Source organism: Entelurus aequoreus, linkage group LG09 (assembly GCF_033978785.1).
Source record: "Entelurus aequoreus isolate RoL-2023_Sb linkage group LG09, RoL_Eaeq_v1.1, whole genome shotgun sequence".
Taxonomy (NCBI): Eukaryota; Metazoa; Chordata; class Actinopteri; order Syngnathiformes; family Syngnathidae; genus Entelurus; species Entelurus aequoreus.
In genome coordinates, this window is record NC_084739.1 from 32,727,217 (window position 1) to 32,752,266 (window position 25,050).

The 25,050-nt window shown below is 38.5% G+C and overlaps 1 protein-coding gene and 1 long non-coding RNA gene across 13 annotated transcripts in view; one reads left to right on the forward strand and one right to left on the reverse strand.

The window, feature by feature from the left end:
• ablim1a (actin binding LIM protein 1a) overlaps nt 1–25,050 on the forward strand; it is a 107,737-nt gene that overhangs the window by 42,289 nt on the left and 40,398 nt on the right. For all 12 annotated transcript variants that reach the window (XR_009827258.1, XM_062058601.1, XM_062058597.1 and 9 more), the window contains exons 2-4: nt 9,381–9,518; nt 17,867–18,050; nt 22,124–22,233. Coding sequence is in view for 11 of the 12 variants with exons in the window: in XM_062058601.1 (XP_061914585.1) it covers nt 9,381–9,518; nt 17,867–18,050; nt 22,124–22,233 (432 nt within the window). In the remaining variant the exon portion in view is untranslated. The remainder of the gene's footprint in view (nt 1–9,380; nt 9,519–17,866; nt 18,051–22,123; nt 22,234–25,050) is intronic.
• On the reverse strand, nt 8,974–24,749 carry LOC133657358 (uncharacterized). The gene is made up of 3 exons (XR_009827259.1): nt 24,613–24,749; nt 9,832–9,872; nt 8,974–9,510 (listed from the first exon to the last, which is right to left on the reverse strand). It is a non-coding gene; the product is annotated as an uncharacterized LOC133657358 (long non-coding RNA).

Here is a 25,050-nt window from a genome sequence, read left to right on the forward strand (position 1 = left end):
AATGCAAATCATTTTCAACTTATATTCAATTGAATATCCTGCAAAGACAAGATATTTAATGTTCGAACTGAGAAACTTTTTTTTTTTTTTTTCAAATAATCATTAACTTAGAATCTAATGGCAGCAACACATTGCAAATAAGTTGGCACAGGGGCATTTTTACCACTGTGTTACATGGCCTTTCCTTTCAACAACACTCAGTTAACGTTTGGGAACTGAGGAGACCAATTTTTGAAGCTTTTCAGGTGGAATTCTTTCCTATTCTTGCTTGATGTACAGCTTAAGTTGTTCAACAGTCCGGGGTCTCCGTTGTCGTATTTTAGGCTTCATAATGCGCCACACATTTTCAATGGGAGACAGGTCTGGACTACAGGCAGGCCAGTCTAGTACCCGCACTCTTTTACTACAAAGCCACGCTGTTGTAACACGTGCAGAATTTGGCTTGGCATTGTCTTGCTGCAATAAGCAGGGGCGTCCATGAAAAAGATGTTGCTTGGATGGCAACAAATGTTGCTCCAAAACCTGTATGTACCTTTCAGCATAAATGGTGCTTTCACAGATGTGTAAGTTACCCATGCCTTGGGCACTAATACACCCCCATACCATCACAGATGCTGGCTTTTGAACTTTGCGCCTATAACAGTCCTGATGGTTATTTTCCTCTTTGGTATGGAGGACACGACGTCCACAGTTTCCAAAAACAATTTGAAATGTGGACTCGTCAGACCACAAAACACATTTCCACTTTGCATCGGTCCCTCTTAGATGAGCTCGGGCCCAGCGAAGCCAGCGGCGTTTCTGGGTGTTGTTGATAAATGGCTTTCGCTTTGCATAGTAGAGTTTTAACTTGCACTTACAGATGTAGCGACAAACTGTAGTTACTGACAGTGGTTTTCTGAAGTGTTCCTGAGCCCATGTGGTGATATCATTTACACACTGATGTTGCTTTTTGATGTAGTACCGCCTGAGGGATCCAAGGTCACGGGCATTCAGGGTTACGTATAGTGAACTCTCCAGATTCTCCGAACCTTTTGATGATATTACGGACAGTCGATGGTGAAATCCCTAAATTCCTTGCAATAGCTCGTTGAGAAATGTTGTTCTTAAACTGTTCGACAATTTACTCACGCATTTGTTCACAAAGTGGTGACCCTCGCCCCATCCTTGTTTGTGAATGACTGAGCATTTCATGGAAGCTGCTTTTATACCCAATCATGGCATCCACCTGTTCCCAATTAGCCTGTTCACCTGTAGGATGTTCCAAATAAGTGTTTGATGAGCATTCCTCAACTTGCTCAGTCTTTTTTGCCACTTGTGCCAGCTTTTTTGAAACGTGTTGCAGGCATCAAGTTCCAAACGAGCTAATATTTGCAAAAAACAACAACGTTTTTCAGTTTGAACGTTAAGTATCTTGTCTTTGCAGTCCATTCAATTGAATATAGGTTGAAAAAGATTTGCAAATCATTGTATTCTGTTTTTATTTACGGTTTACACAACGTGCCAACTTCACCGGTTTTGGGTTCTGTATAATTGGTTGCGTCAAGATAGTATAAAAGTGCAGTAGCCTTGCAACAGTAGAAAAAGCCTATTCACGTTATCAGCTTCTTGAATTACAGTCCATGTGCACGAAGAATCATGCTGCATGACACAGTAAATCAGATGGAACACATTACTTACACAGTGATTACTGACACACACATTTACATTAATGTGCACAAGTCACAGGTCACTAGTGGAGTTGAATTATTGCAGTGACTGTACAGTACTATGTATTGGTTCCTATAGTGTACAGCAGGGATATTCCACTGGCGGTCCAGGGGGAGAGAATGACACAATACCAGCCCCCGAGTTCAGTTAAACACTTGGGAGACTTTTTCAGCAAATTCTTAAAAACATTAGAATGAACATTGGAGGAACTTGGACCACTGTAAACACACTGCATTTAAATTTTAACCTTGCTCGCAAACTTAGAACACTGAGTCTAAACATAACTGCGGTGTTCCTCAATGTACCCCTTTAAATTCTCTCCTTTTTGGCAGTTACACAACCTTTTCGTGATGTGATTTATTCAACTATCCATCCATCCATTTTCTACCGCTTATTCCCTTTGGGGTCGCGGGGGGCGCTGGAGCCTATCTCAGCTACAATCGGGCGGAAGGCAGGGTACACCCTGGACAAGTTGCCACCTCATCGCAGTTATTTAACTAAGGTACCTTATTTATTTCAGATGCAGTCAGTAGACATGTATTCAACTTCTTTGTTACACTAGTTTGAGTTCCTCGAGGTTCCATTTTAGGTGCTCTCTTTTTCATCATTTCGGCTATTTGGCCCTCACGTTCAGTTCCAAAAAACTTGTAGGAGACTTACATTTTTATACCAGATTCTTAAAAAACACTTGATGCTCGCATAGAGAAGATCTTTGACTAGCTTTTTTGTGTAAGGTCCTTAAAAAAAGCAAAACACTCCTGCAACTGTAACAAAATAAATATAACAAAATCAAATGTCTACTCTGGAGGACATTAGTTTTTCGGAATATACAGAATAAAAATAATAGTGAAGAAAGAAATCCACCCCCCTGGTCCTTGGCTTTCTGGAAATGTGGGCCCCAAAACAATTATTTACACAGCTGCTTCTGTTCAGTTCAGTTCAGTTTCAGTTTATTTCGAACATGCATACAATACAATGTAATTCATCACATATTTCCAGTTGTTTCATTACAGCACGTCCGAAAAGGAGTAGGAAGAAGCTGAGCTTATTTAATCCTACTCCTTTTCATATCATAGCAATTTTATCCTATTTTTTGTTCTCTGTAACATAACAGTGAACAAATAATATACCATTGCAAGTAAACAAATATTAAATACATAAATGATATTTGTCTCAATAAAACAACAACAACAAACAAACAAACACATAAACAAACAAAAAAAAAGGGTTCAAGATATTCATCATAATTCTTGTTCTGTGTACTTAGTGAACACTTGTAGTTTGAACAGTCTCTTAAACTGAATCATATTGGTGCTTTGTTTGATTTCTTTGGTTAGTCCATTCCATAATTTAATTCCACATACTGATATGCTAAAATTTTTAACTGTTGTATGAGCATACAAATGTTTTAAATTAGATTGTTCTCTGTTAAACCAAGCTTCTTACAGTTGTTACAGTTGTAAATTGGAAGAAAAATTTAAAAGTCTATATGGGTGATCAAAAGTCCTGTTTTCACATCTTGCCGTAACTTCTAACCCTTTGTGTCTTTATTTAGATATTATCTTATAGTATAACCATTTTCTATTCATAGATAGGAGGCATACTTTAAATGTATTAAAATGAAAGGGAATCTGTGCAGAAAGGTTGAGTATCACTTGAGTGTCTCTCCGTTTTTCTTTTAGTAATGTAAATATGGTCACCCTACTATGAACTGGATAGAATAAAGAGATGTCAGATCACCATTTCTGGTCTCCGACCCTTATCCAAACTTTTGACTCTTGATTATAAAATTGAAAATGTTTGATAGCGAGTAACTAAAATAAACACAGTAACACCTAAAGCTTGTCTAATTAAAGTTAAATTGATCTAGTATTGTTGTATTAGAGAAGTATTACATTTATGATATTGAATGCTACATACATTTTTTTAACAAAACCAAGTGTCAAGTGCACGATAACTAAACAAAAGCAAAAAGTACTATCGACCTGCTCAGTGGCCTTGTGGTTAGAGTGTCCGAGACTGGAAGGCCGTAAGTTCAAACCCCGGCCGAGTCATACCAAAGACTATAAAAATGGGACCCATTACCTCCCTGCTTGGCACTCAGCATCAAAGGTTGGAATTGGGGGTTAAATCACCAAATGATTCCTCAGCGTGGCCACTGCTGCTGCTCACTGCTCCCCTCACCTCCCAGGGGGTGAACATGGGGATGGATCAAATGCAGAGGATAATTTCACCACACCTAGAGTGTGTGACTATCATTGGGACTTTAACTTTATTGGCTTCCATTTGTGCCGACATAAATGGATTGCTTACCCAAACCAAACCGGAAATAAAAAGTCCCCGGCCAGCTGGACCAAACAGACAATTGTCCATCGAGTGAGTCACAATAATATTGATCATGATACATGCAGCACATCATGCTATTGTTATTACAACTACAGTACATACGTTGTCCAGCTAGCTGTGTACAAACAAAACATGAAATGTGGGCTAATACTCTACAGATACTGTAATATGATTGTTCACGTTTTTCAGTCAGTACAGATTGGTGTCCTGTCGCATTGTGTTGTGCATTACAACCTCAAAAGCCAGTCAGCTGTTCACACAGGAGCTAGCTTACGGCTAACACCGTAGCATGCTGTCACAAGACGATGTGTTACTACGCTAGAAAAAGAGTTCCTCAGTGTTTGCTCTTACATTAACAATGTTGCTGCAGCTTGGTTATTATACAGGTTACGGAACGTAAATGAAGTATTGATGATGGTTTTTGGATACATTTTTAAAGTGATTTAGAGGCAGAATGGATTGCTCCCATTAGCCGCATTGCTAGTTACCTAGAACAAGCCGTAGAACAATTCCCTTTTAAGAAACGTAATCCTGCGCGTAGCAGTTCACCGTATTTTTTGGAGTATAAGTCGCTCCGGAGTATAAGTCGCACCGACCGAAAATGCATAATAAAGAAGGAAAAAAACATATATAAGTCGCACTGGAGTGTAAGTCGCATTTTTTGGGGAAATGTATTTGATAAAACCCAACACCAAGAATAGACATTTGAAAGGCAATTTAAAATAAATAAAGAATAGTGAACAACAGGCTGAATAAGTGTACGTTATATAACACATTTATAACCAACTGAGAACGTGTCTGGTATGTTAACGTAACATATTATGGTAAGAGTCATTCAAATAACTATAACATATAGAACATGCTATATGTTTACCAAATAATCTGTCACTCCTAATCGCTAAATCCGATGAAATCTTATACGTCTAGTCTCTTACGTGAATGAGCTAAATAATATTATTTGATATTTTACGGTAATGTGTTAATAATTTCACACATAAGTCGCTCCTGAGTATAAGTCGCACCCCCGGCCAAACTATGAAAAAAACTGCGCCCTATAGTCCGAAAAATACGATAATAGATCAGCGTGTGTTATCAGGTTTGCACGTGTTTTTAATACACACAAACCTTTAGTAGCTCTAGCCCAAAGTGTGTTTTTGCAGTGCACAAATACCCAGATGGCCCGTGGTTTGGAGGTGCAATGTCACACTCAAAGCTGCTGAGTCTTTACTGTCCGGTTCACCCAGAGATGACTCACAGTCCTGCTGAGTGTAATTACATCTGCCGGGAGGTGCACATCCCCACATTCGTACACCCCTCATCCTATTCAATCTTTGCCATGTTCTTCTCTACAAGAAAGTTTTGCGCAAATAATTAGTTGATTGCTCATACAGGATGGACTGATGAAATGTGGTGAAATCAACAGTTTGTTTTTTTACTGAACCAACTTCTAATATTACAGAGCTGCTGCAACAGTGAAAGTGCAATAGTCCTGGCCATCAATAGTCTGAGAGAGTCTCTTCGCTCTTCGACCATGATGCTATTTCTGTGCTTTTAACCTTGCAGACTAATGATTTACAGCACAAAAGAATGTACTCTTGGTGCACATGGGAGTGCATGCTTTGCACAGCTTTGCATATAACAGTCAGGGAAAGGGACTGTTTAAATGACCAATGGATGACATTTCACTAACAAGTTATTTTATATATATTTTTTCTCCTGAAAATAGTTCTGGCAGTCATAAGCGGAAGAAGATGCATTGATGGATAATCGGTAGATAATTGACTGTACTTGGAACACCCCCTTTTCATCGTCAGTTGCCGCCCCCTCTTGGTGGGACATCATCTACAGAACTGGTGCCCATTTCCCCATTTCTTAGTGTTCTTAGCACGTAAAACTATCATTTTGATCATTTAATTACATGTTATTGTTACTCTAGTCCATGATTACTTCAAAACTGATATAGTTAACATTACGAGTAAAAAAGAAATTTAAAATAATCATAATTTCCAGACTGCATAGACACCATAGCCTGTGTTTCCTCATCTTTCAGCATCCTGTGGAAAATATCAGTAGAAGACGATGCAAAATATAATACTAGCGGCTTACTTTCTAATTGTCTCGTTTTTCAACACAGCGTCTGTTCTTCTTTCACCATTTTTACGCAGGTTCTGACTCAATCTTTCTCTCCTCGAGGTTGCTTCTGATTTTCAGGAACTGGCTTGAGTATTTGACACTTTTTGCATCCAAGTGCAGACCCACACATTTCTTTTTCGAAGTCAGACTCATTAAATGATCGCTCATGATCGCTACAAATTTCACTCCTCTCGCTTGATCCGTCCCATTTTGAACGAGTCGGTTTGACTGGAGAGGTCCATACTTTCTTTATAATCCCATCATTTGGAGATGTATGCAGGCTAACCCCTCCTTTAGTTGTATTGCTACTACTTGCAACAATGCATCTGGCAGCCATATTTAATAATTCCCTGAAATTCCTTAAAAATATTGTGATTCAGGTTGAAGATGCTACCAAAACATATACTACACACTACAAAATTACATCCAGACTTCTGTAGGTGACATCAGAAGGCTGACGCAGGCCCGCCCACATTTTAGAGCAAAAAGTTGGCATTGCAAAAATGTGCAGAAACTCGTTAGAAAACAAGCCTAAAATCAGAATGTATCTTTTTAGGTAGAAATTGTACTTACTTTTATGTACAGAACTATGAAATAAGTGCCTATGTTGTCAGTATTAGAGGGGCACTTTAATGTTCTTGCACGATATATCAATCAATCAATCAAAGATTATTTATGTAACCCTTAATCACAAGTGTCTCAAAGGGCTGCACAAGCCACAACGACATCCTTGGCTTAGATCCCACATCAGGGCAAGAAAAAACTCAACCCAATGGTATAAAATGAGAAACCGTAGATGTGTGCAATGGACGTCAAGTGGATCTAGTTAATAGTGTGTCAGTCCAGTCCATAGTGGGGCCAGCAGGGGATCATCTTGAGTGTCAGCAGCGCAGAGACGTCCCCAACTGATGCACAGATGAGTGGTCCACCCCGGGTTCCGACTTTGAACAACTAGTGCGTCATCCGTGGTCACCTAATAACCTCTCCACGCAGGAGAGGGCGGCAGAGCAGAAAAGAAACGGCAGATCAACTGGTCTAAAAGGGGGTTATATTTAAAGGCTAGGGTATACAAATGAGTTCTAAGATGGGACTTAAAGGCCTACTGAAACCCACTACTACCGACCACGCAGTTTGATAGTTAATATATCAATGATGAAATCTTAACATTGCAACCAATGCCTATACGGCCGGGTTAGATTAGTAAAGTGCATTTTTAAATTTCCCGCGAAATATTCTGCTGAAAACGTCTCGGTATGATGACTTTTGCGCGTGACGTCACGGATTGTGCGGACATATTGGGACACCATAGTGGCCAGCTATTAAGTCGTCTGTTTTCATCGCAAAATTCCACAGTATTCTGGACATCTGTGTTGGTGAATCTTTTGCAATTTGTTTAATGAACAATGAAGACAGCAAAGAAGGAAGCTGTAGGTGGGATCGGTGTATTAGCGGCTGGCTACAGCAACACAACCAGGAGGACTTTGAGTTGGATAGCAGACGCCCTACCGTGAGTACAGCTTTGGCTTCCAAACATTTGATCGCTTGCCCGTCCGTGCGTGCTGCTATGTGCATGTCACGTACGTAACTTTGAGGAAATATATGTGCTATATGAACTTTATGGAGGTGAACGGTACTTTGGGCTGTGGGATTGAGTGTGTTGTGCGGGTGTTTGAGTTGTATTGGTGGGTTATATGGATGGGAGGGGGAGGTGTTTGTTATGCGGATTAATTTGTGGCATATGAAATATAGGCCTGGTTGTGTTGTGGCTAATAGAGTATATATATGTCTTGTGTTTATTTACTGTTTTAGTCATTCCCAGCTGAATATCAGGTCCCACCCGCCTCTCACAGCATCTTCCCTATCTGAATCGCTTCCCCTGCCCTCTAGTCTTTCACTCTCACTTTTCTCATCCACGAATATTTAATCCTCGCTTAAATTAATGGGGTAATCGTTGCTTTCTCGGTCCGAATTGCTCATGCTGCTGGCGTCCATGATTGTAAACAATGTGCAGATGTGAGGAGCTCTACAACCTGTGACGTCACAGGCAAGGCTTTTTTTATCAGGGACCAAAAGTTGCGAACTTTATCGTCGATGTTCTCTACTAAATCCTTTCAGCAAAAATATGGCAATATCGCGAAATGATCAAGTATGACACAGAATGGATCTGCTATCCCCGTTTAAATAAGAAAATCTCATTTCAGTAGGCCTTTAAATGCTTCTACTGAGGTAGCATCTCTAACTGTTACTGGGAGGGCATTCCAGAATACTGGAGCCCAAATAGAAAACGCTCTATAGCCCGCTGTTTTTGGGCTCTCGGAATCACTAATAAGCCGGAGTTCTTAGAATGCAGATTTCTTGCCGGGACATATGGTACAATACAATACAATATACATTATAGTCTACTAGTGTAAGAAAATACAACTGTATGCAAATTGTGCTCAGGATGTTGCATTGATGTCTACGTCACCCCACCAGGGAAGAGAAAGTGTTGCTTCTCCTATAGAGCAACATCATTTACTATTGTATGGCTGACAATAAACTACACAGAAAAGAAAGAATAGAGACATTCTGTTCCTTCCAGTCATTCATCCACTTGCTGTTTTCACAGGAAGCCTGTTGTCATCTTATTTGAGTAGAAGGTCGGGGTCTGCAGATTGTCAAATATTTGGAACTCTTTCAGACATATTTTAACATCTTGTTTAGGATGAAAATTTCACCAATAGTGATTTTATCAATAACCTTTTAGTACATTGATCAAGTGAAGTGAATTCTATTTATTTAGCGCTTTAGATAGTGAAACCCATTATCTACACCTTTTTAAGGTACATTTAAACCAGGGAGGGTGGCACTGGGAGCAGGTGGGTAAAGTGTCTTGCCCAAGGACACCAAGCGGGAATCGAACCTGGAACCTTTAAGTCGCCTCAGTACATTCTATGTTTTGACTGGTGTTTGTGTAGACCGTCTTTTCAGGGGGCCTGACTTGTGCTGACTTGCTAATTGTTTTCCTGCAACAGTCTCACAGCAGTTGGTCTTACTTTTCACCTTTCGGTGCATGTGTGTGTTTGGAGTATTTGTGCTCGGACCAATAACAAGTTCAGTGATGTAACTGCAGACTGTCACATCGAGCAACCAGGGTGAGTCATCGTCATCGTTGGGAGCTCATCGGCAATACTAATGTGTCTTTTTTTTTGCAGTGGCCCATGCGCAGGAGACACACCATCGCTCCACAGAGAAGCCCCTGATCCAGTGCTTTAAGTGCGGGCAGCCATGTAAGGGCGAGGTGCTGCGGGTGCAGAACAAACACTTCCACCTAAAGTGCTTCACCTGTAAAGGTACATTAACACACAGCTGAATTAAAAGGGCACAAACCTCAAGGTATCATATTACATGATGCACATATTGCGTATGGTAAACTCTGTATGTGTTTTGTTGTTTACATATTCATTGTTTTTTGAACAAAAAAAAACACTCCGCCACATTTTTTTTACATCTCCAACAATTGTGTGGCCACTGATGTAAAGACAAAAGGACTTGTCGCTCAATTTCGTTTTTATTTCATCCCAAAGTTGTGTGATGGAGTTGAAAGCACTGTGTAAATTGAGAGCAGTGTCACGGCGACAGACGTAAAGATTGTTGTAACGTTACCTCAGGATGTGGAGACATGATGGTGGTTGCAGTCAATAGTCCTTGAATTAGGGAAAAGAGACTGGTCAGCAAACGGTACGAGTCAAAATGTACAAAAAATAAGTTTGGTTGAGAAGCTCAGACTACTCCTTATGCAGGCAGAATGCAAAAGATCCATTGTTTATAACAAACATTAACTAACGTGATGACAATGTTCAGTTCAGTTTCAGTTTATTTCGAACATGCATACAATACAATATAATTCATCACATATTTCCAGTTGTTTCATTACGGCACGTCCAAAAAGAAGTAGGAAGAAGCTGAGCTTATTTAATCCTACCCCTTTTCATACCATAGCAATTTTATCCAATTTCCTTGTTCTTTGTAACATAACAGTGAACAAATAATAAATAAATAATATGCCATAGTAAGTAAACAAATATTAAATACATAAATAATCTTTGTCTCAATAAAAAAATAAAATGGTTCAAGATGTTCATCATAATTCTTGTTCTGTGTACTTTGTGAACACTTGTAGTTTGAACAGTCTCTTAAAGTGAATCATATTGGTGCTTTGTTTGATTTCTTTGCTTAATCCATTCCATAATTTAATTTCACATACAGATATGCTAAAGGTTTTAAGTGTTGTACACACATACACGTTTTAAATTCAATTTTCCTCTAAGATTATATTTCTCCTCTTTTGTTGAAAAGAATTGTTGTACATTGTTGGGTAGCAGGTTATAGTTTGATTTGTACATCATTTTAGCTGTTTGCAAATGCACCAAATCGTTGAATTTCAATATTTGTGATTCAATAAATAAAGGGTTTGTATGTTCTCTATATCTATATGTGAAGCCATGTAGTGTCATGTATGACATGTAGCACACACAATAATCAGGCGACTAGCAGAGGAAAACACAAAACTAAATAGAACCGTAATCAACAGCACTCCTACGGTGAAGCTGTGTCCAAATACTTTTGTCCATATAGTTTAAGAGAGTCCAAAGTGCGGCCATGGGATCATTTTATATTGGCCCGCAGCACATTAGACAAAATAAAACAGCGAAAATGGCAAAAATACAACAAAAAGGCACTGTGTAAAGAAAACAACGCTGAAATGTTGACACTAGTAACTAACAGTGTTGGGGAGTATGAAGTCGCAACACTGAGTGACATATCAACACTGATTGTGTGTGTTTGTGTGTGTGTGTGTTGTGTGGTCGCGCATGTTATTTAAGTCACTTAACATTGTTCAGACCACAATGATGAGGTAGTTAAAATAAACAAGTACAACTCAAGAGTGAAGTACAAAGACCAATGTGACTAACTCAATAAAGTTAAATTTAATAGAGAAATGCAATATTTATAGACTACATACCAGTTCAGTTATTTTTGTAATGCAACAGTACCTTACTGACAGGTATTGTATTACCGTACTTTTTGGGCCATAGGGCGCACCGGATTATAAGGCGCACTGCCGATGAATGGTCTATTTTTTAATCTTTTTCATATATAAATTGTACCGGATTATAGGGTGCATTAAAGGAGTCATATTATTATTGTTATTATTATTAATATTATTATTATTATTACTATTATTATTAATATCATTTACTACACTGGTATGTTTTAGCGCTTTCATGGCGAGTTTACTGACAGATATAAGAACTTTACACTACTTTATATTAGAAATGGCAGCAGCAGAGGATGAATGTCACATAACAAGAAGTTAGAGAAATAGAAGAAGCTTATCGACTACGGTGTCGTCACGGACTACAAAGGCGGACGCGTACAATTTTTCAGGATTTATGCAGATGCCAAATACAGATTAGCAGGTACCAGAAAGTAAGAAAAGTTGCTTTTGCATAATATTGCGAAACAAAACGCCAGATAATGTCTTACCTTATACACACGCCATAACAATACTCGTATTTTGAAGCACATCAAGCGGTGCGGCTTCATAGCTTACCAAAGTCGTACTAAAAGATTTTGATAGATTTTTGAATGCCATGTGTAATGTTCTATATTTTCAATGGAACATATACAATGTTGGTGTTGTTTACTTTAGTCATATTGCCATTATAGTGCAGTCTACTCGTATCTCTTATGTTTGACTGCCATCTACTGGTCACACTTATCATTACACTACCGGTATGTTAAAAAATAAAATTGCTTCGAGGTCAGCAAAACCAGAATTATTCCGCGCACCACGTAATAAGGCGCACTGTCGAGTTTTGAGAAAAAAAAAGTATTTTAAGTGTGCTTTATAGTCCGGAAAATACAGTAGTCCAAAAATATTCATATTGCAGTACTAGTATTATCCCAAGAATAGAATAGCATTTAGTCTTCATTTATACCAGAATGATGACGTTACACAATTGGAAAGTCCATTGAACTGAGCTGATCACTTTATATCACAGTTTTATTGATCATAGAGCAATGGAATGAAGTTTGATGTAAAAAAAAATAGCTTTGATGTAGTTAAGCTATTTTTGTCATAGCTTAACTATTTCTCTGGTGGGAAGCTTAAAATGAAGCTAACTTTGAATTTTCATCTCACACATACTGGATGCATTGCCGGACACTGAGACAACAACAAAGCATATTTTTATTTGGTCTGCGGTTCGTAAATCAAAAACTTTGTACAACGAGGGTATTTGTAAATCAAGGTTCCACTGTACTAATAAATTACTGAATATTTAAATATTTGGCCCTTGTTGGAAATGGTTCAAAAAGTTTGGATACCCCTGATATAGTGTATCTTATTCCTAAATTATGAGCTAAACTGAGCATTTTTATACTTCTGAATAGGGATGAGGGTTGTGGGAGTTGTGTGAAAATTGGCAGCTAAGGTGCAATATTTATTCAATGTATGCTAACTTGACCCTTTTCCTAATAGTAGGCCTCCTGCTTCTCTCCACTTGTGTGTTGTTTGTACAGTATGAGATCCGTACACTATTGTGCCTGGTAAAATATGATCAGTTATGTTTACGATTGTGTCATGTTTAGTATCTGACTGAGCTTTATGGGAGCGTTACAAGCTGAAGTGTTACTGCCTTCGTACTATCTGACTTGAATAGACGTGACTCATCCTGACCTCATAGATTTGCACTGCTCCAGTCTGACTTCTCGGATGCGCGTCAGAGTCATTACTTTAGTGTCCAACCCTGTTAGAGATACATTTCAGGCATGTTTCATCGCCCTTGACTGGCCTTTAAGGCTCAACCTGTTCTAGTGAAACCTTTTGTGGTTAACTCGTGACTGCAACACTGTTTCAGCTATCAATGAGGGCCCAGAATAACAGGATGTAAATATGCATACTCCGGGATTAGCAGCTATTTCTGTCTTTAACAATAGATGTATGTACACTTTACATGCCTTGATAATAATGAGTGTGACCTCAAAAGTTATGAAAAGTGAGAGTTATCTTGCTGATTTTCTCAATGATTTCCATGCACATAATTATTAAGGTTCTTACATATACTATGAGCCTGATTTACTAAAGGTCTGCGTGTACCAAAAACTTAATAGCACGCTTAAAGCTGATCTACTAACTAACCAACTACCTAACTAACTAACTGACCAACTAACTAACTAACTGACTAACTAACTAACATGTGCAAAGTAGGTTGTATCTCCTAAGTGAGCAAAATAAGGCGTGCAATCCATTTTGCGTCTCTGTCTTCATTAATATGCAGAATATATGCTGATCGTGAAAGCGCCCACAATACTGGGAGGAGAAGATGCAAACATAAGTATTTAGTGTGCACAATGTGATTTATCAACACTCATCACCGTTTTGAGAGCACTATTTAACTTAACTTTTATTTAGCACGTGTCAGAAGGACGTGCAAACTGACAGTTCCACACAACGCTGCAGGATCAGTGATCGCGCTGCACAGGCAGATGAGGGACAGTGTCCAATGTGTGTTTGTCAACATTTTGGACATTCAGAAATAAAAAAATATTAGACACATCGTCTATTCAGCAACATCATTTTATAATTTCATAGCTGTAAAAGGAGTTAAGAAAAATAGTGCATTTTGCTGTCATTTATTATTTTTTAATGATGTTTGGTTTTCTTTACATCAGGGTTGTCAAACTCTAAAAATCTACTCCCAAGTAGGCCAAACTGGTAAAATCACGGCAGGAGAACTTACAAATAAAGACAACTTCAGATTGTTTTCTTTGTTTAAAAAAAGAACAAGTGCATTCTGAAAATGTACAAATCATAATGGTTTTTTTACACTTACATGTTGCGAGTAATAGTATTCTATCTTTATTTGTCGTTATTTATACTTTCTGAACAAATTATGTGATAATGTTAATCAGTAAACTCATTGGTGTTCATTTTCAATCTATCAAGATAAAAAAATAATAGCAAAATCAAATTACAGGATGTTATTTATGTAGTTTGCTCATTTTCCTGGACTGATGTACTAACATCATGTGTTTTTTTGTTTTTTTTACATATGTAGCATCATCTACAATGATACAAAAAAAATTGCTATTGCGACATCCAGTGGACACATTTAGAACAGCAGTTTCTTTCATTCAAAAATTTCGGGTCATTTTTATACTTAGCAAACTCATCCTGCGGGCCGGATAAAACCTGTTCGCTAGCCTGATCCGGCCCCCGGCCCGTACGTTTGACACCCCTGCTTTACATAGATTATATATTATTAAAATATTTCTAATATAAAAAACTTATTTAAGTATGCATTTTTTTGCATCTTGAGTGTAGTAAATGCAGCCTCTCTGTAATAAGTGCTCCTTTGGCGGTAAAAAAAAAAAAGTCTCCTGCATGTTTGAAAACATAGCAAAACATCGCATGATAACATGAATGTGCAGTAAATGAGAATGTCTTCGTGGTGGTGCCCCATCTAGTACTCGCAAAAATCCTCATTTAAATAGGGCGGTATGCAACACTTTTCAATTGCACACGCAGTCTTAGTAAATCACACCCAACACGCCCGCTAATTTTATAGATTGCACACGCTGTTTAGCACGTGGTATTTGGATCTTAGTAAATCAGGCCCTAAAGCTGCTATTCCAGATGCACTTACACTATGAACCCTTTTAGTTTCTAAAAATTGTGATGCAATACATCACTTTTTGTAAGAAGTGATGGTCACCATCACAAAGATCAACCGCCGCTTGCCCCTCAAATCGGTTCGTTTACAAGTTAAGCTCATCATCCCTGAGCTCTAATACAATTACGGTACTTCTTGTTCTCTCACTCACTCCCTCTCATTCATCCGCAGGATTTAGCGGTGCTCGTTGCATAACAATGATGATGTTATCACCCATATCTAAATAATTTACCCCTTTGCCGTGTCATGTCCCAAAGCCATTAAATACTGAAGATGCTGGACTGGTACACAGTTATTCTCATTTTTGCAGTTAAAATATTTTAATTATATGTACTTATACTATAATATTATATATACCCTAGCAGCCTAGCTTGAATTGTAACACTGTGTTTATGTAAAAGGGAGATGTCAGTTAGTGTAGCTGTGTGGTAGTAAACCTTTGTTTAATATTTTTTTGGGTGCAAAATAACACATTTTACATAATCAAAACATGAAGATACAAACCATTCCTGGTTACAATCCAACCGGGAATTGGTTCTGTGTTGCCTATGACCAGTGCATTAACTCTGCACACCAGGAGAGTGATGATATCAAGGGAAATTTGATATTATATTCTTATATATGAAGGAGCAAGAAGGGACTAGAAATATGTTTGCGGTGACATTTCATATGAAGCTACCTTTTATACATAAATGTCCATTTTGCATGCACCTCTTCAAACAATATGGGACCCCCTCAAGGATTACGAGTGCGGATGATCTACTAGGACTGCGTGCACAATTCATGTTGAAGTGGTGCAAATTTAAATGAAGATTTTGCTTGTACTACAAGTTTGCACCACCATGGAGGCACTCTTTAACTGTACATTCACACATCATGCCCCAACCTGTGGTGTTTTGCTATTTTGTAGAACAGTGTTTCTTAACCATAGAGCCCTTTGTTGGGCCGCGGGCGTCTCCTAGAGGGCCACAAAAAATATCTGTTTTCTCAGTTGTAGTCGGCATGGGTCGCAGCAGTACTCCGTTGTAATACACTTTCCCAACTCACGTAAACAGAATAAATTTGGAACTAAAGTCATGGAAAAGTAACTTAAGCGCAAAAAGTATGACTAAAGCAGTGAAGCTTTATTTTTATTTGCAATAACATTTTATTGACAGTTTATTTAACAAACAGATGTATTATTATTATCTATTATTCATATTATTACTCAGAATGTATTTATTTTAGCACATTTGTATGTAAATTAATTAGTTTGAGTCCTTTGTTTTGCAGTATATATGATTAGTACAGTATTTATTTTTGTAATCAGCCTGACCTAAGTCTTGATTATAATCTTTGTGATTAACACATGGTTTCATATCATTTGAAAAGGTTTATCCTTTTAAATTGTAAGTAGGTTAGCTAAAATCATTGAATACGATTAAAACCAAGAGTAAGATGACTAATTCAGTGTTCATATTCAAGTGGGCCCCAAAGTCAAAAAGGTTAAGAGGCCTTGTGGCAGAACATGCATCACACAAGTATAATCTGCGCCACCTTTTCTAGACAATGAGAAGCGCAATCTAGAAAACAGAACCTATTTTTATCACACTGAAGATGCGCTCTGGAAGGGGCACTAACTGCAATGGTGCACTGGAATGATCCAGACGTAAGAAAATGCATGTTTCAAGACATCCATCCATCCATCCATCCATTTCCTACCGCTTGTCCCTTTCGGGGTCGCAGGGGGTGCTGGAGCCTATCTCAGCTGCATTCGGGCGGTAGGCGGGGTACACCCTGGACAAGTCGCCACCTCATCACAGGGCCATGTTTCAATACTTTTTTTCATATTGGAGATTAGTATCAATATAAAACAAGCACAATTTAAAAAATAAATTAAAAAATTAAAAATAAATAAATAACCATGCCAGCAGACACCAAAATGGATCAATTGAATTAGTTGTAATCAACCTCATAAGTCATCTAGTAGCTATACAATTAGAACATGGCATTGCGGAATAGACAATATGTCTAATGTTTTTTTTTAATTTCAGACAGTCCAACTATGTTGACACAAACACGGACGGAAAATTTTCTCTTCATCGGCTGTCATTGCAGCGATGACCTTTTGCACCGTTTATGCCGAACAAACTTTCGAGATGTGCTAAATAAAGATGCAAAACAGCGGCCCCAAAACAGTTTCAGGCTTCGAGTGCTAAATGATTATATTTGCATCTCCTCCCAGCAATGTGGCCATTTAAATACTCATCATATATTCCGCATATATGGTACATGTAGACAAATCCACTCAATAGATTGCGCTTGGTATTTTGCTCATATCAGGGACACAATTTTCACAAGTTTCATCGATAAGATTTGCACTCCGCAAATGTTTATTTTTTTTAGTTGTGTACCAAAAAATGGGATTAAGAGTTAAAATTAAAAAAAAAAAATTGCCCCACCAGCCATAAACCTCACCACACGTCACTGAGTTGTGGCGTAGAGAACATGGAGTCCATGCCTTTAGTCGTACACATTGTGATTTGCACTTAACAAGAGACCATTTCTAAAATTTTACAGAACCCATGTGCAATTTTTTCAAAAACGTTTTAACCCAGTGTCCTTGTTTTACATGCCAAGGTTGCAAGAGAATAGAAGGAACTCACTGCAGAGTTTAACATTGTAAAGCCACTTATCTTCAGGGGCAGATGAGGACTGTTTCCTGGGCTGGATAATTGTACAATTGTTGCTTTGAACATTCAAGGTGGCGCCCCGTCATTGGATTAAATCTTTTGACTGGCAACATTGCTTTTTGAAATTAATTTAGATTTATGTCTTTTTTTCAAACATTTAGTGAGCTTTTCCTGACGCTAGTAAATCATGACAAAGCACTCATGCGTAGAAGAGTGCGAGGCTTGACGGCTGAGTGTGAGCTGAGCATTACAGTAAATGACCCGTGCCACTGTGTGTGCTCTGTGCAGTGTGCGGCTGCGACCTGGCCCAGGGGGGCTTCTTCATGAAGAATGGAGAGTATCTGTGCACGCTGGACTACCAACGCATGCACGGCACCCGCTGCAATGGATGCGGGGACTTCGTGGAGGGGGAAGTGGTCACTGCATTGGGAAAGACGTATCACCCAGCCTGCTTTGTCTGCACTATCTGCAAGTAAGCCTCCGATTGGTCATGCTGTACATTGGATGGTGAGCAAGTAGTACAGCACGTGTGTTAACTGCAGGAATATTGTCAAAACACATTAGAAGGTGTATTAAAAACACCACCTTCACACTTTGCTGTGACCTATTTCTTGAATTCTTTGGCGTTTCTCACAATATTGGTGTATCCAAAAACGCACGGAAAACGGCTGTGTTCACACTTTGTTTGCACCGACTGATGCAATCATGCACAAGACAGCATTATGGCACAACACCTCACACTGACTACGTTTCCATGCACTAAATTAGTCTTATTTCTCAAATAATTTGGTTCAAAAGAGGCATCCTACAACCCATGGAAGCGCCTTAATCTGATTTTGTTTGGCTTTTGAAAAGTCGGACTAACACACCTAGATTAAGCGATGGAAAACCAGATCTGTCAAGTGTGTGTGGGCTGCCATAGGAGATCTTTTGTATTGCACATGCGCCAGTCTCACAGCAGCTCCCAAGCAGATACCATTCAATAAAAACATAGGCACCAACTGGAATAAAGAAGGGAGGTTGATTTGCTTCACAAATTAAAAGAACGGAACGTTTTGAAGTGTATCGATGGGAGAAAAAAAAAGGAACAGAGATTTATTTTAAAAAGTAGCTAAGGAAATGGAGAATGGCGGCTTCATTCGGATTCCTGAAAAAAATACAAATGAGATGGAAGAGGATCAAGCAGGCACTGTATATTACAAGGCACTCTAAACTGATTTCACACAACTGGCAAGCTTGTCCAGAACAATAGCAATCCTTATCCAGAGTGGTTTCTGGGCACGGACAATCTTTTCCTTTGGATTTAAAACTTCTTGCATCAATCCACAGAGTTTATGAAATGAACTTTGAGACAATCAAATGTTTTCCTTCCATGATTCTCTGTCCAAACATTCCTTCAAAACAACTCTCTCCTGTCTTTCTTTGCTGCGGACCCACAACCGCTCCGAAACATTCTCGGTAGTAGCGACATGTTCGTAGCGCAATCTAAGATCATTTTTTATGCTGTCTGCTATTTAACATCAGCATTGCCATTAGAGATGTAATATTTGTAATCCGTGGCAATATTACAGCGGACATCAGGTACAAAAAGAACTGTGCTGTTGACTTCTAAGGAGTCGCACAGATGCCTTGTTTTGGTGTTTTGTCATAGGTAAACTGTATAATCCAGGGGTGGGCAATTAATTTTTACCGGGGGCCGCATGAGCAACCCGAGCACTGCTGGAGGGCCACATCGACAATATTTCAATTAAATTTTGCTCAATATTATTTTTGATATATACCGTAAGATACATAATAATTATAATAATAATAATTAATAATAATAGTAATACTTCAACATAGTGTGTGTAACAGCATTCCATGACTAATATAAATAAATTAACATTAATAATAAATGACAGTAAAATAAGCACACGTATGACTAAGGAGTCATAGTGTAACTTTGTGTGGTGTTTGAGTTGTCCGACTTTTTGTTGGCCATAAACGCACCAGTGGTTTAGTGCTATGCGTGTTGGTGACAGATGACAAGTTGGTTTTGGCCTGGTTTGTACGGCAGAAAATGACTAGTTTTTCGAGATAGAAGTGTTTTACTTATGTTTTTGGTGTGGTTATGTCCGAATATAAACAGTTTTGCTCAATAAAGTGATCGATATAATTCCTGGCCTCGAAGCATCTGGATAGACGTTACAATAATTGAACGGTGTTCAATTGAACGGTGTTGACGAACACCGTTAGGTTGTTGTCACTGTCACTCAAAGTTGCATTGCAAAATTACATAGAATAAATATGTTTATTTTGTTTAGAATTCAGATGGGATTTGATTTGGTGCGGGGCATATATTTGCTGCGCGCAGCAGACGCATGAGCAGTGCGCAATTGCGCAGGCACGCACCTTAGAAGGAACGTTGCATGGCAGTCCATGTCTTGTTGGAAACACGCCATTCTTCATCAACTTTTCTCTTTTTAGCGTCTCGGGTGTAAACCGTGCATCACTTGTCGCTGCATGTGCACCTTCACTCGCAGGTTACACACGGACACACGCCCATAAATAATAATTTTCAAAATAAAAGCAGCACAGTTGTATTGCGCGCACGACATAGATGTTTTTTCAACTTTATTTTGTAATTAATGATTGCAGCTGTTCACATTCACTCACAATCACGCACACGCATACGTCCACACGGAAGTAATACAAATAACGATTTTCAAAACAAAAGCAGCACTGTTGTATTGCACACTCGACATAGATACTTTTTAAAATTTATTTTGTAATTTATAATTGGCCTCACGCGGGCCGGACAGGGACGCACAAAGGGCCGGATGCGGCCCGTGGGCCGCAGAATGCCCAGGTCTGGTATAATCAATACATTTATCTGGAAATAAGCACCACCTAGTGTATGGGAGGCACACGGCATAGGACAAATAGTCGCATTAGAGCAGGTGTCCTAAAAAAATTATAATTTTTTTTTTTATTATAATTTTTTTAAATCTGCCATTTCTAATCCATTTCCTAGCACTTGTTACTCTCGGTGTCTCCTAGCCGCTCAGGCAAATCATATTGTCTAAAAATGCATTTTCCCATCAATAACGTGACATCATCGTGCTCGGAATATATATATATAGTACTCCGGCTTCCTCCCACCGCCAAAAACATGCACCTGGGGATAGGTTGATTGGCAACACTAAATTAGCCCTAGTGTGTGAATGTGAATGTGAGTGTGAATGTTGTCTGTCTATCTGTGTAGGCCCTGCGATGAGGTGGCGACTTGTCCAGGGTGTACCCCGCCTTCCGCCCGAATGCAGCTGAGATAGGCTCCAGCACCCCCCGCGACCCCAAAAGGGACAAGCGGTAGAAAATGGATGGATGTATATATATATCACCCTCTGATGATAATATATATACAGCCCAGTCCCCGGCCAAACACTTTTAACCCAATGCGGTCCCCGAGTCAAAAAGTTTGGGGACCCCTGCATTAGAGAGTACGCATGGACACTCGGACTTCACATGTAGGTGTGAAAATATAAAAAAAATATATATATTTGAGAAATCCGACTTATTTAGTGCGTGAAAAAATAGCCACTGTCGTTACTCCGCAGCATTATGTGCTTACGTGCTGTCTTACGTGTTCTGACAAACTGCCTGTTTGCCCGGCTTAACTTTGCATCAGCAAGTAAAAGTAATCTCTGAGGCAATGTGAGTGCCTTTAAAGAGGCGGGCCGCAAGTAGTGCTTGTAGTTCTCTTAGCGCAAGCAAATTCATTTTCTGCCATCAAGGTAACAGTGCATGACCATACTTGGTACAAAACTACAGACGTATATATGACTATATAACCTTTGATTGTTTGGCTATATTTAATGTAGCAGTGTGATGCGTTCAGTGACACTCTGGAAACACAGATGCCAAGGCTCTCGTTCACTTTGATTGGACTATTACTGTATGATACAACTTTCTTTGGCACCATGGCGGCTTATTTTGCAGTCACCAACAAGTGTTTAATCATACTAAAACCAAGACAGTGCATGGAAACTGAGACTTTTTTGGTAATTATGTTCAACCTAAAACCGAATCATACTAAAACCAGGGTGATGAAAACCAAGGTACCACTCTACATTCTTTGTCAGGTTTGACCAAGACATTTTCTCTTTTGTTGCTTGTGTTTATACAGTATGCACCATTATATATCAGATAGATCAGTGGTTCGCTTTTTTTTTCCACCAAGTACCACCTCAGAAAACACTTGGCTGTTCAAGCACCACCATAATGGACAACATTACAATATAATAGTGTAATAGGCTTAAGTATTAATTAACAACAAGGTAGAGGTTTTGTTTAACAAGTATATTTAACATTTTGAACAGTAACACTGTGTTTGAATATTTAATTAAGAGATTCTTTGGCGTGCCACTTGATGGAGCATACGTGCCAGAGTTTGAAAATCACTGCGATAAATGGATAGAACCCCTAAGCTACACCCAAAAACCTTTTATCTCAGGGTTTCAGTTCACTTTTAATATTCAACCATCACTGATTCTATCCTCTTCCTAGACGGCCGTTCCCAGCGGGAGACAGAGTGACCTTTAACGGGAAGGATTGTTTGTGTCAGTACTGTCTTGAGCCAATGTCTCCTGGACCAAAAGACATCGTGGGCTCCAGTAGTAAGTAGATCTTGTCTAACATTAATGCATTTATCCAGTGTTGTGTTTTTTCTTTGCTATAAGAAATCAGCAAGGATTTGTTGGGTGTTATATTTGGTATGGTCAAGTTTGTTAAAGTATGCAGAGTGCATTAGGTTAATGCACTTTAGAAGAACCACCCTGATGGTAATTCTGTTGATAGTAACAGATATCAATCACCCACCGAGTTTGACAAGTGAATTTTAGTTTCAGTTCTTTAGATACACCTGCAAAATGTAATGACTTGTGACACATTCCTAAAAACTGCATGGAGCAAACTGAGTGTGTGTAGTATTAATCATAATGTTGGATTACAGTAACATATCTTTCCGCCAGATTTTATTCTTGTATTGGGCTCACTACACTATGGGCCGTTCCACACAATCAGTGCCATTTGCTTGATACAACTAATTAGTCAAATTTAAACTTGAAACAGTATACAAAACAATACAAAGTTTGTATTGGCCCACTTCTTTTTATTCTTGACAAGCTTCCCAAGCTTTGAATGATTAATTTGAGTATCAGGACTGAAAGTAACAGGAGTGAGTTTTAGCATAGAATTGGCAAACACATGAAATATGACCACATGCCATTTCTACAAATACAGTAGTACCTCAATTTACAAGCTTAATAGGTTTTAACTCAAAACACTCGTATCTCAAATCAACATATCCCATTGAAGTTAATTGAAATTAACTTAATTGGTGCTTGACCCCCTGCCCCAAAAAAAACATGATTTTAACATGTAACATGCCTTTTAAAAAGAAAGTTTTAGATAATACATATTGTATTAAAACAATTCAATAGAATGCATTAGTACTACTAACAACCACAGTAGTTTTATGAAGTAATATAACAATGTACATTATTTACCTTGAAGAGTGGACTTCTATGGTATCTCCTTTCAGCTGATTCTCCGTCAAACAGCTTTTCCATATTTTCATGGATAAATGTCCTCCGTTTTAGATATTATTTTCACATTATTGGCTAATTCAGTAGAGTGCAGACTAGCAGTGATGCGCTTGAATTGCTTTGCCAAGTTGGCGACATGCTCTGTAATGGTTTTTGATGATTACTCTCTTTACAGGATTTCAGTGAACATCATCCACTTCTTCACAGCACTGTCCTTCACACTCCCTTTCTTCCCTCCCATGCTTAGAATGCAAATTTATGTCCATCTCTAGTTATAGTGAGTAAGACCAGATGTTTTTGGCGGATCTTGCGGGGTTTCTGCGGCACTTGCTAAGCAAACTAATGGCGGGGATGCTTGCACCTTAAATTTTTGCTCAACTGCATTTTTGGGGAAATTTTGCCTATCATTCACAATCCCTACGAGAGACAAATGCCTTTTTTTAGGATTCCAAACTTTAAAAAAAGATGGGTCTAACTTTCTCGATGATGGGAGTTACCTATGTTGCCTTCAAAGCCCCCTTTGTGGCCTGCAAAAAATGTATCCTTCATCGTCCGAAAAATGTAAACGACTGTTGTAAATCCAATGTTGATATGCTAAAACCTTTTTCTTCTTTAGAAACTACATACAATATTAACTGTTGTTTGTTCAAGCACATAATAAATATTAATAAAGTGGTTGGATATATTAATTACATCAATGTATTTTTGGTTGCCAAAAAGTGATTAAAGTAATATTTTGATATTGACACATCTCATCTGTGCATACATTACTAGAATACCCTTTGGAGAACTACAGATGACATGTGTCAATATCAACATTTTATTTGAAAACACTAAGATGTTGTTTGGGGTTGATTTGAGCTTTTTAACGGGTATTTTAACATGTAAATAGTACAGTACTGTAGGTACTTTATTATCATAAATGTAACTCTTTTATGGGTATAAAACACGTAAACAGTACAGTAGGTACTTTATTATCAAATATGTAACTCTTATGGGTAGGGAACTTCCAAACATAAACAGTACAGTATAAGTACTTCATTATCATATATGTTATTCTCTTGAATGAATACAACCAAACACTTGATTAGTATTTATTATGTGCATGAACAAAGATCAGTATTACTGTATGTAGCCTCTAAACAAGAAAGAGGTTTTAGCATATTAACATCGGAACCATAGCAGTCCTTTACAATCCCATTAATACCATAGAAATGGCCAACTCTGTCATTTTTCAGACACGATAAAAACGTAAATAATTTAAATCACATATCCTTACGATAACAACAACTATAAGTGATTGTCCTACATGTAGTTAGTAATCAGTTGTGAATAGAAGAAGCCCGAAAGCGGTATGTGCTTTCGCGAGGCGACGGCGGTAATGAATTTTTGACACGGAATCAGTTTTTTGCGCAACGCTGATAGCAACAAATGATGGATTTGACTCACAGTTATGGCGATGTCACAATCGATGACTTGCCTGCTGATGACATCATAGCAGTAACAATTAAATGTGTCCTGTTCACTATCACCCTGGTGTACAAATATTACATGTTAAAGCCACACATATTGATTTTGGCGGTGACTTCCTTATCCCGCAAGGAAAAGCTGTCGTTCACACCAAACCCCCACCCCTCTTTCAATGTACGCTATTTAAGAGCTGTGATTGGATACATTCCAAATTTGTCCCACCCATCGACAATATGATTGGATTTCTTTGTCTTATATTCATACTTTTACTAACATGTCAGTTGCTTGTCTTATCGTCTTAGTCAACGTGTCTTTGTTTTGATTACTAATCATCTATTTTTACCTGCTCCGTTGTAAAAAATAAATAAATACAATAAAATAAACAGCTTCCAGCCCAGGGCGGGCGCGGCATACTCT